Raw genomic sequence first — 13,364 nt, forward strand, 5'->3', positions numbered from 1 at the left:
AAGATGGTCGGCGTAGGACCGAAGCGCAAGCCTTCCCGCAAGGGTAAGTCCAATATCTTCACACAAAGAGTGCTCCAGAAGCTGACCGCTCCACGTTCGTAGGGTCCATGGCGGATGTGCCCAAAAGCATGCTTGACGAAATCGCCAGTCTCGAGAATCAGTTCACAGTGGATGGTGCAAGACTTAAGAAAGTCACTGAGCACTTCGTTACAGAGCTAGAGGCAGGCCTGGAAAAAGAAGGCTCCAACATTCCGATGAATCCAACCTGGGTCATGGCCTTCCCTGATGGAAACGAACAAGGCACCTTCCTTGCACTCGACATGGGCGGTACCAACTTGCGGGTGTGTGAGATTAATCTCACCGAAGAGAAGGGCGAATTCGACATCATCCAGAGTAAATACCGCCTGCCGGAGGAGCTCAAGACAGGAACTGCAGACGAGCTATGGGAATATATCGCCGACTGCTTGCAGCAATTCATCGAGTTTCACCATGAGGAGGAAAATCTGCCTGATCTCCCGCTGGGATTCACCTTCTCGTATCCAGCCACTCAACACTACATCGATCACGGTGTGCTCCAGAGGTGGACCAAAGGATTTGACATCTCGGGAGTAGAAGGACATGATGTTGTTCCCCAGTTTGAAGCTGCATTAAAGGCCCGGGTAAGACCACCGTGGGTTGATCTATGACTTCGCCGACTGACGTGTCGCCAGAACCTGCCAATCAAGCTGGTCGCCCTCATCAATGATACCACTGGTACATTGATCGCATCCGCCTACACCGACCAGTCCATGAAAATCGGCTGCATTTTCGGCACCGGCTGTAATGCCGCTTACATGGAAAACTGTGGCTCCATACCTAAATTGAAGCATTTGAATCTCCCTGATGACTGCCCCATGGCCATCAACTGCGAATATGGGGCCTTCGACAACGAGCACAAGGTCTTGCCAATCACCAAATATGACACTATCATCGACGAGACCTCTCCTCGACCGGGCCAGCAAGCTTTCGAGAAAATGATAGCCGGTTTATACTTGGGTGAAATCTTCCGCCTCGTCCTTGTTGACCTCCACGAAAACAAGAATTTGTTGTTTGAGGGACAGGACATCTCCAAGCTGAAGAAGCCTTATACCATCGACGCCTCGTTCCTTGCCTCGATCGAGGAAGATCCATTCGAGAACTTGCAGGAAACGCATGATTTGTTCGAGAAAGAACTTGGTCTCACGGCAAGGAAGCCGGAGCTGGAATTGTGCCGCCGCCTGGCAGAGCTGATTGGAACCCGCGCTGCACGCCTTTCGGCTTGTGGGGTGGCTGCCATCTGCAAAAAGAAGAACATTGAGAGCTGCCACGTAGGGGCTGATGGATCTGTTTTCACCAAATATCCTCACTTCAAGGCTCGGGGAGCCCAAGCCCTCCGCGAAATCCTCGATTGGCCAAAGGGGAAGAAGGATCCTGTGGTTATCCTTAGTGCTGAGGATGGAAGTGGCGTAGGTGCCGCTGTCATTGCCGCCCTCACCCTGAAGAGGATCAAAGCGGGAAACACTGTCGGAATTAAGGAATTGGAGCAACTGAAGAAGCTTGCCGTGTAGTCCCGGCTGATATCTAGGTAGAGCAAATTTGAACAGAGGCATTAGACAGGCACGCATCTCATTTAAACCAATGCGGTCACCAAAGGATGCTACTCTTGTATTTCCCACAACCTGATCTTCCCTTGTTCGTTTGCCACCGCAAGGTAACTCCCATTTGGTGAGAGTGCCACTGCACTGATTCTTCCCAATGGCGTCCTGTCCGTTGGCCAATTCCTGTAAAGAGTGCAACTTGGCAGATGAACCAGTCGCAGGGCGTTCTTTTTCCATCTCGAAGACATGACGAGCATTTGACCATCGTCGGAGAATTCGAGGTGGGAGATCGGGGTTGTCAGTTGATCAAAGACTCTGGCGGGTCGGGGCCTTTCATCTTTACTTGCCCTTTCCGCATCTTCGGCGGCAATCCATCCTCTGCGATCGTATATGTTCACGATACCACTTGATGAACCGACTGCCACCCAACGTGATCCATCCCTCCCATCCTGCCCGCTTTGCCCACCTAACGTGATTACCGTGGTACCGACTGCACCCTCGTCCGTCCATCGGTGAACGACTCTCTTCGCCTCAATATCGTATTCACTGACCTCGCCATTCTTTCCCACCACGGCAAACCCGTTCCCATCGCGCCACCAAGAGAAATCCGCAACACCCCCCCTCGAGTCGATCCGACAGCTGCACAACCACTGCATACTCTCTGTTGACAAGACGTTGATACTTCCGCCTCCTTTCTTGGACGAGCCAATAAGTCCCATGTAACGGCCGCAGGGCGAGATCTTGAAAGATTCCATCGTTCGTTGTTCATTACGTGCGTCGCCATACAGCGCGCGGGTGACTTTCGTCACCACTCCCGTCGCAAGTGACCATACATGGAAATAGCGACGCCGTGAGGAGAGAAACACCCGCGTTTGATCTTGCACTTCTTCGTCAATTGATAAGGGCTTCTCGCCAGGCGCTCTACAAAACGCAGCGGTGTGGACGGGGGTTCCCCTGATATGCATTGAAGTCAATACAGGGTTGGGATTGGGCGGTAAAGGTGAGACATGATACAGTGTGACTGTTGAACTCGGCCCGGCCGAAAGGAGGAGAGGGTAGTGAGGGTGGAACTGCAGAGCGTCCACGGCAGATGGCCCAGAGCCAGCCACATCCTTGCATCGCTGGATGTCGATCACTTCTGGTCGGAGTTTTCGAACTCCTTTGGACCTTTCGCCTGCCGGTACGGAGCGAGTCAAGGAACTTGCACTTCGAAGAAGTTCAGCAAGAGGTTGAGCTGAAGTAAGATGTTCGCCGTCGTCCATGGACTCATCCGTGTCCGAATCTCCAGACTCTTTATCTTGCGATGCTAGCCTTCTTCGCTTTCTTGCGTATGCGACCCATTCTGGCGTAGGATGGAGTCTTTCGTATTGTCGACGAAGTCTCTGGATATACTCCCTTCCACTGATTATATCGTCATCAAGAGTATCTCGTAGCTTTCTCAAGCGCGTGTTCGAGGCCAATGACACGGTCATTCGGTCGTCATCGCTGTCTAACCACACGGGCTCTTTGTCGGAAGAAATATGTGCTGAAAGTTTGTCATCGAGTTCTTTTGAGACGGCCGTGGGAAGTTGCCCGGTTCCTGCATCGAGGAAGAATAACTGATTCGCTGGTCAGCGTAGAAAGATATGAGCACGATATCAAGGTTTACATCTTCGTCCGCAACATCAGAAAGTCCCCCTTCGCTGTAGCCGCCATCATTGTCGTTCTCATCATCCAAGTCATGCTCATTGTGACGAGCCAAAGCCTTGTCATCTTGTACTCGGCGCGGCTGCAAGGACTCTAGAAAGCCAGCATCATCTCCAAAGACCGCCTTTTCCAACCGGAGTTCGACTTCGTCCTTGTCAAGTGCCTCAAGGCCGCGCTCTTGGTGATTTCGCACCTTGGTAGGGTGCATCATGGTAGTTGCCGACCTGGTCTGGGGAATCATGGAAGAATTGGAATGTTGCGAGGTTGTTTTGCCCGCCGAACACTTTTTCTCCCGCACTTGCAAACTGCGGAGATCAACTGCGCCTGCGTCAACTTTTTTCTCCAAATAATCTCCGCCAAGGAAAATCTTCCCTTCGAGGGATCAGAGACTGCCTGTGACTTGCAACATTTCGTGATCCAGGAACCGTCTCTCTACCATCATTGTCGTGCTCACTGGTGTTCGAAATGAAGCGCAAATTGGACGCCAATGACGCGCCTACGGTGGAAGTCCTGGACGAGGCCAAGGCTGATGATGTTTCGTTTGACAGTTTCGGCCTCGATCCTCGCTTGATCCAAGCCGTTGCGAAAGCAAAGTTCTCTACGCCTACTCCGGTCCAGGCGCGAGTGATACCTCTGGCACTCGAAGGGAAAGACGTTTTGGCAAAGTCAAAGACAGGCAGTGGCAAGACCGCCGCCTACGTACTGCCCATCCTCCAATCGATCCTCCGCCGAAAGAAAAGCTCGCCGAAGGACAAGGTTACCTCGACTCTCGTTCTTGTGCCAACGCGCGAGCTGGCAGATCAAGTTCAGAAGGCTTTCGCTTCCCTTTCGTCATTCTGCACCAAAGATCTACGATCACTAAACTTGACACAACGACTTTCGGATGCCGTGTTACAGGCGGTGTTGCAAGAGTCCCCAGATATCATTGTCTCAACGCCGGGAAGAGTGACGCAGTATTTGAATTCCGGCCGAGTCTCTCTGGACAAAGTCAGTCATCTGGTCATCGACGAAGCCGACATTGTCCTTTCATATGGTTACGAGGATGATATCAATACTATCGCCTCCATCCTTCCCCGCGGCGTTCAGACCTTCCTGATCAGTGCAACGTTGACACCTGAGGTGGAGGAGTTGAAGATCATATTCTGCCGCGATGCGGCAGTAATCAAGATCGATGAAAAGGAGGAGAAAGGTGAAGGGGTGACGCAATATGTTGTCCGTTGTGGAGAAGACGAGAAATTCTTGCTCATATTCGTTCTGTTCAAATTACGCTTGGTCAAGGGCAAGTCGATCATTTTTGTGCACGATGTCGACAGGAGCTATCGCCTGAAGTTGTTTTTGGAGCAATTTGGAATCAAGTCCTGCGTGTTGAACGCCGAGTTACCGGTAAATTCCAGACTCCACGTCGTCCAAGAATTCAACAAAGGCCTTTACGATATTCTTATTGCCGCAGATGATCAAGAGGTCCTGGGTGGCATTGTCAGAAGGTCAAAGGTGCAAACACAGGATGGCAATGCCCCAGACCACGAGATGAGTGACGAGGACGACGAGGACGATCAGCACGCTTCCAAGAAGTCGAAGCTCTCAAACAATGAAAAGGACTACGGTGTTTCGAGAGGCATCGACTTCCAGAATGTCTCATGCGTCATCAACTTTGATCTCCCGCAGAATTCGAAGTCATACACACACCGCATCGGCAGAACGGCAAGGGCTGGAAAAGCAGGCATGGCACTGTCATTTGTGGTGCCCAAAGATCGATTTGGCAAACACAAGGCCACAAGCATTCCGGCATCAAAGAACGACGAGCGTGTCCTCGAGAAGATCATTGCTCGCCAGGAGAAGAAGGGCAACGAGGTGAAGCCTTATCACTTCGATATGGGCCAAGTGGATGCTTTTCGCTATCGGATGAATGATGCTTTGCGAGCGGTCACTCGCGCCGCAGTCCATGAAGCCCGTGCCAGAGAGATCAAGCAAGAATTGATCAAGAGCGAAAAGTTACGGAAACATTTTGAAGAGAATCCAGATGACCTCCGTCATCTCAGGCACGACGGCGAACATGGTGCTATCGTCCGACATCAATCTCATCTGAAACACGTCCCCGATTATCTCATGCCGCCTCAAGGGAAAAAAGGGGTCAGTACCGAAGACATTGGATTCGTGGGGTTGAGGAAATTGGGCTCTGATAGCAAGCGGAAAGACAATAAAAAACGAGGTGGAGCTCGGAAAACTCGTGCAAGCGGAAAAACGAGAGGAAAGGTAGATCCTCTGAAGTCGTTCAGTGCCAGGAAACGACGATGATTATTGACCGGACTGAAAGGATGAGGTGATGAGAGTTCCATTTTGAACTCCACCGGTTTAGGAACAGGCTCCTGCTATTAATACCACCATATCGTTGCGGATGCTGCCATCATCTGAGGATTATGAGGGCGAGACAGTCAGACTCAAACATTTTCCAAATCATCCCGTTTTACAATCTCCATACTGGTATCTGGGTCCGTTAATTCTTCTTGAACCTCAACATTCTCACTTCGTTGGCAACAACTGTGGCTGTGATTCAGGATGTGCTTCTCCCCGCACTGCGCTGGCTATAGAGCCTTTGGCTCACCATCAGTGCGTGCCAATACGTCCGAAGGCAAGATTGACTATGTCCGCTGCCCCAGTATCAACTGATTGTGGCAGAGAATGGGCGACACGGAGTGAACAGTCCTACAGTCTCCTCACCTCCTGTCAACAGGCAGCTCAGATGTCTCCCCTGCTCCGGCCATACCAGGATCATTTTTGGAAGAGGTCACATGGCTCCCACTCCGCAACCTGTCGAGGCCCCTTCCCACTGAGGACTCTAACGATGAATGTCATCGGGCCAGAAAACATGTTACCTTTGGTTCCCCGCGCGAATTACCGCCACTTCTTTAGCACATCTCAAAGGGACACTTGCTGCGGCCGTATGATAAGCATGATAGGCGCGGAGTACCGTAGTAGAAACCCGCAGAATCATGGATATAACTGACCAACAGGCTCCATATTGGCCTCAGGTACACGCGGCTATCAAATCAAAGTCGGTTCAATGTTTGTGCTGCCAAGATCTCCGCTTCCTCGGCATCGTCTTGTCACAGCAGAAATAAGAAGTAATCCGCCGCCAGCCTGCAGCTTTTCGCATTAATCGCATTGGTTTCAATGATTTCATTGGTTATATGGCTGGGACATACCCAGTATGGAAAGGTATTCGAGAAAGTTCCTAGACAATTTCGGCATAGAATCGGAGTGCCATCCTGTGTTGATGGATAGCCATGCCACTAAGGCTGGTCACGAAGTGACTTTGCAAGCTGGCACTTTGTCTCCATTGCTCCTGACCACTCACAAGAGAGAGGTACCAGATCTTGGACATCTTGAACGCTCCGGCTCATGCCTATTCGCCCTGATCGAGATCTGAAGGACTAGTCTGGCCAATGGATCGGCGATGATCACTGCTTAGGATCCATTTAAACCCCCCTCACCCCGGCTTTTCTCTACAAGACAATCGACAACCTCGCTCCGGTCCTCACTCTGCTCAACACTGTGAAGCCTCGACCAACCATGGCGCTGCCCGTCAAAGCCGAAACGACAGAATATGCAGCATCTCACTCAAAGGGCGCTGTTGCAAAGAGCGCAAAAGCAGCCGCCGAAAAAGAGCGTGGAATGACCTTGATGCAAGGTGTAAGGCTCTACCCAAAGGCGATTGGTTGGAGCATTCTGATCAGCACTTGCATTGTCATGGAAGGCTTTGATGTATGTCTCTTGCCCAACTTTTACAACTTCCCACGTTTCAAGGAGAGATTTGGCGAGCAGTTGCCGAGTGGCGATTGGGAGATTCCGGCTTCCTGGCAGGCTGGACTGCAGAATGGTGCCCAAGTAGGCCAGATAATTGGTCTACTCATCAACGGGTATGTCTCTGAGTGGCTCGGGTATCGATACACGACTTTGTCTTGCTTGGCTCTCGTTGCAGCGTTTACAGCCATCTTTTTCACGGCTCAAAGCATCAAGGTCCTCCTTGTTGGCTACATCCTTTCGGGCATACCATGGGGCGTCTTTCAAACTCTCACAATTACGTATGCTTCCGAAGTGTGTCCAGTTGCGCTACGGGGCTACCTGACAACATATGTCAATTTCTGCTGGGGTCTGGGACAAGTTATTGGTATCGGAGCAATCAAAGGCTGTCTCCATCGCCAGGATGAATGGTCCTATCGAATCCCATACGCTCTACAATGGATTTGGCCCCTTCCTTTGGCCATTGGGATCTTCATGGCCCCCGAGTCTCCTTGGTGGCTGGTCAGAAAGGAAAGGATTGCCGACGCGAAGAAGGCTCTTCTTCGTCTCACCAGCCTAAACAAGGAAACGGAATTCGACCCGGACGAAACCGTTGCAATGATTGCTCATACTACGGCCCTCGAAGCCGATATCACAGGTGGTAGTAGTTATCTTGATTGCTTCAAGGGTTCCGACCTCCGCCGTACAGAAATCGTTTGTATGTGCTGGGCAATTCAGAATCTATCCGGGAACTCCTTCAGCGGCTACTCGTCATATTTTCTAACCCAGGCTGGTTTGGATTCATCAACATCTTACAGCTTCGCCTTAGGCCAATACAGTATTAACATGGTCGGCGTTTTCGGCGTTTGGTTATTGATGAGCTGGGGCATTGGACGAAGATCACTGTTCCTCTATGGCCTTTGTGGCTTGTTCTCGCTCTTGCTCATCATGGGATTCCTCGGACTCCCATCGGACAGAGAAGCAGCTGCCATGGCCACTGGAAGCATTATGATCATCTGGGCTGCATGCTATCAACTTTCGGTCGGCACAGTGTGCTATTCTCTTGTGGCGGAGATGTCTACGCGACGTTTACAGATTAAAACCGTGGTACTTGGACGCAACCTCTACAATATTGTCGGCATCGTTTGCTCGGTTATCACACCATATATGCTGAATCCTGGGCAGTGGAATTGGGGAAACTACGCTGGGTTCTTTTGGGCCGGTGCGTGCTTTCTTTGTATCATTTACACGTACTTCCGGGTGCCTGAGCCAGCCGGTCGCTCCTTTGCGGAGCTGGACTTGCTTTTCCAACGAAAAGTACCTGCGAGGAAATTTGCATCTACAAACGTTGATGTCTTTGATGTTGACGTCCATGGGGACGTTCTAGACCAAGCTGAACGGAAACTCAGCATTCGAGCCTCGCATGATGAAGATCCCGAGCAGGGCCTTGAAGTCAGCACAAAGGTTTCGTCATGAAGACGCCTTGAGATGCTTACAATTATTGAAATCATGTTCATCATGAGTTTAGCTGTCACCATGTGCTTCCCTGTTTGACCTTTAGTGACGGAGGATTATCTTGAATCCATCAACTCAAGACTTCCTACTGGACTTATCTTGTCCAATACACTGCCGCCGATGTAGATTGGAGACGACGTGGCAGCCCCTTTCAAGTAGAGCAGGGCATTGGCTACCTCTTCCTCCTTTTATTACTGCGCATGATATGCCATCGATCGCGCACGTTGAGCTTTGTTGAAGCCCGAATACAAATATACGGACAAGCTAAGTTAGGGTCAGCATCCATCAACACTAGTGTTGTCACGATCGGGCTTAGGCTGGAACCGGAGAGGAATTTCCTTAGTGATTTTCGTTCCCGACTCCGGTCAATATTAAGGAGACGACCCCGGCTTGACTTTTTCTTAGCTTATACATAGCTCTAAACTAGCCAAAGGCAAGGACAAGAGCTCTTCCATTATCCCGTGGTAATTGATTCCATAAGTGGGTCTAGACTTGATGGGTAGTCGGGAGTAGTAGTATCGGGTCCCGACTAAAAGGGGTCGGAGTCGGGAGTCGGATTTTATGAGTTGGATATCAGTGGATCTATTCTGGTTTCAGCATAAGTGAGAGTCCAGGCTTGTCTATAACGGATTGCCGATTGAAAGCCATCCTATGGCACTCTTGCACCACTGGTGAACAACATGTCCATAATAAGGCTCTTCGCTGCAGCAGGAGGAGACCCACTCGACAGCGCCTTTACGCTGGGCACAGGATGAAGTCAAACGATGATTGCCTGGCACCATATCTTGTCTTGCAGCGTCATGCATCAGGTGCAAGAAGGCATGGCTGTACAACATAAGCCATAGTAGCAAAAGTTGTTCTCGACGTGTTTGATCTGCTACCACTTGTTCATCAGAGCCTTGCAGCCTCAAAGTAGCCTATAAATCGCTTAATTCTACAGAGTATAGAACATCAAATGTGGGTCATCTGTCCTAGTTACAGCCCTACTTCATCTGTGCAGCTGTATGTTCCATGTATTTGTACATGCCCTCATTCCACTCAAGCATCGCCTTGGATATCTCGGTGTAAGTCAAGTTCTCCTTACGGAGCTTTTCTCGCAAGATGTTGATCCTTTGCTCCATGACACCCAAACGGTACAAACTCCATTGTTTGAAGAGCGGGTCCCAGTTGCTGTTGCCTTTCACACCTCCCAAGTGGCTGAGATCCAGTTGCATTGGATCTCTCGGACGGAAAGATGTAACCATGGCGATACGTTCACCGCCAAAGGACTTGAGAGCGATATGTTCAACACATCCACCCTGCAAGACATAGGCCCAGCCGACGCCTGGACCGCGCTGTTTTACCACGGTCCCATCACCCTTGCGAAGACCGGTCTCCCCACCAATCATATTGGTTGTGTCTGAAAGCATGATGATGATCACCCAGGGGTAACAATCCTTATGCCAGGGTCCTGCTGCGGACAGTTGTGCTGCGTGCGCTTTTTCAGCTTCTTCGAGAGTTGTCAAAGCAGGGTGAGGTTGAGGCATAGCTGGAGGGATCATGGACGTCAATGGAGTTTCGTCCGTCAATCCTTCCACTTGAACGTTGATGTGTCCCATTTCGTACTCAAAGATAACGTCCAAGTCGACTCCGGCGGCAGCAGAGATTGCGTCCATCACTTCCGGGCTGCGCCATACTGATTCGAGGAAAGGAGCATGCTCGGTGAACCCGCGCAATGTGTAGCATCCAGGTTCCATCCTCTGCGAGTAGCCCTCGATGATTTTCTTTTGGAACATTTCTTCTCGCATCCGTCGCACACATTCAAGTGTGAAAAGTGGAAATGGCGCAGTAATAGCTAGAGGAGATATAGCATTCTCTTCCGACAATCCGAGATCTTTGAGCATGACATTGTCTTTGGGCTGCTCAAAACAAAGATGCTTGCTGGGATCAAACAATGAGACCGGCTCCGACAGGTTTTGCTCCACCTTGTCAAACGCCTTGGAACCGAAGGATGAGGTTTGAGCAGCTGTCGCAGCTGCCATGATGAGACAAGAGATGAATATGATATCGTATTGATTATAGAGTATGAAGTAACAACCGTTTTGCAGCCAAGTTCAAGCAATTCCTTTGACGTATGTGTCGGCGACGATGGATTTCTTATACCTATGTACGCACCGTTGTCGGCTTGGTATCTTGTTGGTATCGTCCCGCCGTCCTTCCAATCACAAGTCAATACACAGACCCTGCGACTAGAGTAGGCGGATACAATGACTTGGACGTAGAGGGAAATAATTTCCAGGCATCTATAGACCCGGTAGATCGGGTCATGTTCAAAGCTATCGGGGTCTAAGGTTGAGAGAGAGTTGGGAGAGAGATTCGTCCAGAAAGTGGGGCTTATCTGAACGCCGTTGGGGCTATGCCATACTGCAGGAGACTCGGTCAAGATAAAGTGAAGTCCACGACGAGCTCTGGCGAGGGCGTCTGGACTCGATGCATAGATAAGACGGATCCCTTCCGACAGAGTGGGTTATCGTCAGGCACTAGAGCCTCACCCTGCTTTTTTCCGCAAATCTTATCTGTATCGGGTATCGACGGAGAGAATCGAGATGTGCCATCGAAACTTTAATACTAGTATCCGAGTTCTGATAATCCCAATCGTGGAGGGATAATAAAGAAGGGTTCAGGTCGTTCTCTTCGGTCTTCCAATTTTTGTATTTCATCTTCACGAACCAGGAATTAGTACGACAAAGAAGACATCAGCACCATGTCTCAAGACGATATACAAATGGCGAATCGCCATAGTAAGGAGTCGAGCATGTCAGCCGATATGCTTGACTTGAAGGAACTCAGTCCGGAAGACCGTAAGCTGGCGGAACTCGGTTACGTGCAGGTAAGCAGTCCAGAGAGAGGAAAAATCTCGTTATGGTGCTTTTTATTGAACATCATGCAGGTCTTCAGACGAGAATTCTCTATGTGGTCTTGCTTCTCATTTGCGGTTTCTGCATCCGGTGTCTTTGCAACTGTTTCGACCACATTCTCCTACCCTCTATATGCAGGAGGTGCTGCTTCGGCCGTCTGGTGTTGGCTGATCTCGGGGTTCGGCTGCATGTGTATTGCTTTGTCCGTGTCAGAAATGGTCTCGGCATATCCAACTTCAGGGGGCATGTACTTCACGTGCAAGTATTTGGCACCCAAAAGATGGGTTGCAGAGATTGGATGGCTCTGCGGTTGGCTGAATATCCTCGGTCAAGCCACAGGAGTTGCTTCCGGCGGCTATGGTGCTGCTCAGCTCATGCTGGCCGCCGTCTCTATGGGTAGTGACTTTACCTATACACCCACCCAAGGCCACATCGTCGGCGTTATGGCTGCCCTCTTCGTTGTGGATGGGTTGATCAACAGCTTACCCACCAGGCTTATGGAGAGATTAACCCGAGGCTATGTCGTTTTCCACATCGGTGTCCTGGTCGCTGCCATCATTGCCCTGCTTGTAAAGCAGGATCACAAGCACTCCGCCTCTTACGTATTCACGAACGTGGATGTCGAGTCTGGGTGGACACCGGCCGGGTTCTCCTTCCTGTTCGGCTTCCTCTCAGTCTCTTGGACAATGACTGATTATGATGCGACCGCACATATTGCCGAAGAAATCAAAGACCCGGAGAGGAAATGCCCGTGGGCCATCTCGACCGCTCTACTCTTTACCTACCTTGGTGGCTGGGTGTTCACCATTGTTCTTGTCATATGCATGGGTGACCCAGCGGCTATCTTGAGCTCCCCGGTTGGCCAACCTGTTGCTCAGATCTTCTATAACGTTCTCGGCAAGGGTGGCGGTTTGTTCTTTACAGTGGCAGCATTCATTGTCATCAACTTCGGTCAAATTGTTGCTATTCAAGCCACGTCGAGAACGATCTTTGCTCTTTCAAGAGACGAGATGTTACCTCTATCGAGGGTGTGGTTAAAGATCAACAAGTACACGGGGACCCCTCTAAATGCGGTCTGGATCCTCTTGTTCCTTTGCACCTGCCTCAACTTGATCGCTCTCGGGTCTTTCGCAACCGTGTCGGCCGTCTTCAACGTTTGTGCGATTGCGCTCGACTGGTCGTACTGCATCCCTATCTTGTGCAAGGTTTTGTTTGGCAAGTTTGAGCGGGGACCATGGCATCTTGGAAAAGCCAGCACCTGGATCAACATTTACGCCTGTATATGGACTTTATTCGTCAGTATCATCTTCATCCTTCCAACTTTCAGACCTGTCACGGCAGAAAATGTGAGTCTCCCTCGCCGAGTGAAATGCAGTAAAATCGTACTGACTAATGTATTTTCAGATGAACTATGCGTCGGTGATTCTGGTTGCTATTGGTCTTTTCGCTACGGTCTACTGGTTTTCTGGAGCCAACAAGTTCTATCACGGGCCCAAAGCTCAAACTTTTATTGAGCCATCTGTCGAGCATCACTCCTACACTGCAGGGCAAAACAAAACTGTATAGAAGACACCAATAGAGGCAGAATAGAATTTGGGGTGACTGAAAGCCTGGTCGTATTGGACGACTATATGCTATTCTATGGTGGTGCCGTGTAATCTTTGGCAAGAGTTATATGGACATTACTGGCAAGAATGTTATAGATGGAGTTCGGTCTCATCGGATAGTCTATTTCGAATTGATATAGTAGGGTAGAATTCCTTCCTGCCTTGCAGTCCTTGTTCTTTGAACGTTTGATCGTGCATAGCTTCCCATCGCAAAGACACCTTATATTACAGTAAGCTGAGGCGTCGTAGCAGGAGGTTTGGAA

General features: G+C 50.2%; 6 protein-coding genes across 6 annotated transcripts; 4 read left to right on the forward strand and 2 right to left on the reverse strand.

The window, feature by feature from the left end:
- Positions 1–3: 3 nt before the first annotated feature.
- Positions 4–1,586, forward strand: A1O1_04543 (hexokinase; the record flags this gene model as incomplete). The annotated part of the gene is made up of 3 exons (XM_007725435.1): positions 4–43; positions 103–659; positions 711–1,586. 3 exons carry the CDS (start codon positions 4–6, stop codon positions 1,584–1,586), a joined length of 1,473 nt encoding a protein of 490 aa, XP_007723625.1.
- Positions 1,587–1,675: 89 nt separating this feature from the next.
- On the reverse strand, positions 1,676–3,510 carry A1O1_04544 (uncharacterized protein; the record flags this gene model as incomplete). The annotated part of the gene is made up of 2 exons (XM_007725436.1): positions 1,676–3,214; positions 3,265–3,510. The coding sequence occupies 2 exons, from the start codon at positions 3,508–3,510 to the stop codon at positions 1,676–1,678; spliced, it is 1,785 nt and encodes a 594-aa protein (XP_007723626.1).
- Positions 3,511–3,767: 257 nt separating this feature from the next.
- On the forward strand, positions 3,768–5,597 carry A1O1_04545 (ATP-dependent RNA helicase dbp9; the record flags this gene model as incomplete). The annotated part of the gene is made up of 1 exon (XM_007725437.1): positions 3,768–5,597. The coding sequence occupies one exon, from the start codon at positions 3,768–3,770 to the stop codon at positions 5,595–5,597; it is 1,830 nt and encodes a 609-aa protein (XP_007723627.1).
- Positions 5,598–6,872: 1,275 nt separating this feature from the next.
- A1O1_04546 (MFS transporter, SP family, general alpha glucoside:H+ symporter) lies at positions 6,873–8,558 on the forward strand (the record flags this gene model as incomplete). The annotated part of the gene is made up of 1 exon (XM_007725438.1): positions 6,873–8,558. One exon carries the CDS (start codon positions 6,873–6,875, stop codon positions 8,556–8,558), a length of 1,686 nt encoding a protein of 561 aa, XP_007723628.1.
- Positions 8,559–9,580: 1,022 nt separating this feature from the next.
- On the reverse strand, positions 9,581–10,618 carry A1O1_04547 (uncharacterized protein; the record flags this gene model as incomplete). Its single annotated transcript, XM_007725439.1, has 1 exon — positions 9,581–10,618. The coding sequence occupies one exon, from the start codon at positions 10,616–10,618 to the stop codon at positions 9,581–9,583; it is 1,038 nt and encodes a 345-aa protein (XP_007723629.1).
- A 722-nt stretch (positions 10,619–11,340) lies between these two features.
- Positions 11,341–13,060, forward strand: A1O1_04548 (uncharacterized protein; the record flags this gene model as incomplete). The annotated part of the gene is made up of 3 exons (XM_007725440.1): positions 11,341–11,466; positions 11,527–12,840; positions 12,899–13,060. 3 exons carry the CDS (start codon positions 11,341–11,343, stop codon positions 13,058–13,060), a joined length of 1,602 nt encoding a protein of 533 aa, XP_007723630.1.
- Between the last annotated feature and the right edge of the window lie 304 nt (positions 13,061–13,364).

Source organism: Capronia coronata (genome assembly GCF_000585585.1).
Source record: "Capronia coronata CBS 617.96 chromosome Unknown acBCG-supercont1.3, whole genome shotgun sequence".
In the NCBI taxonomy this organism is placed as follows: Eukaryota; Fungi; Ascomycota; class Eurotiomycetes; order Chaetothyriales; family Herpotrichiellaceae; genus Capronia; species Capronia coronata.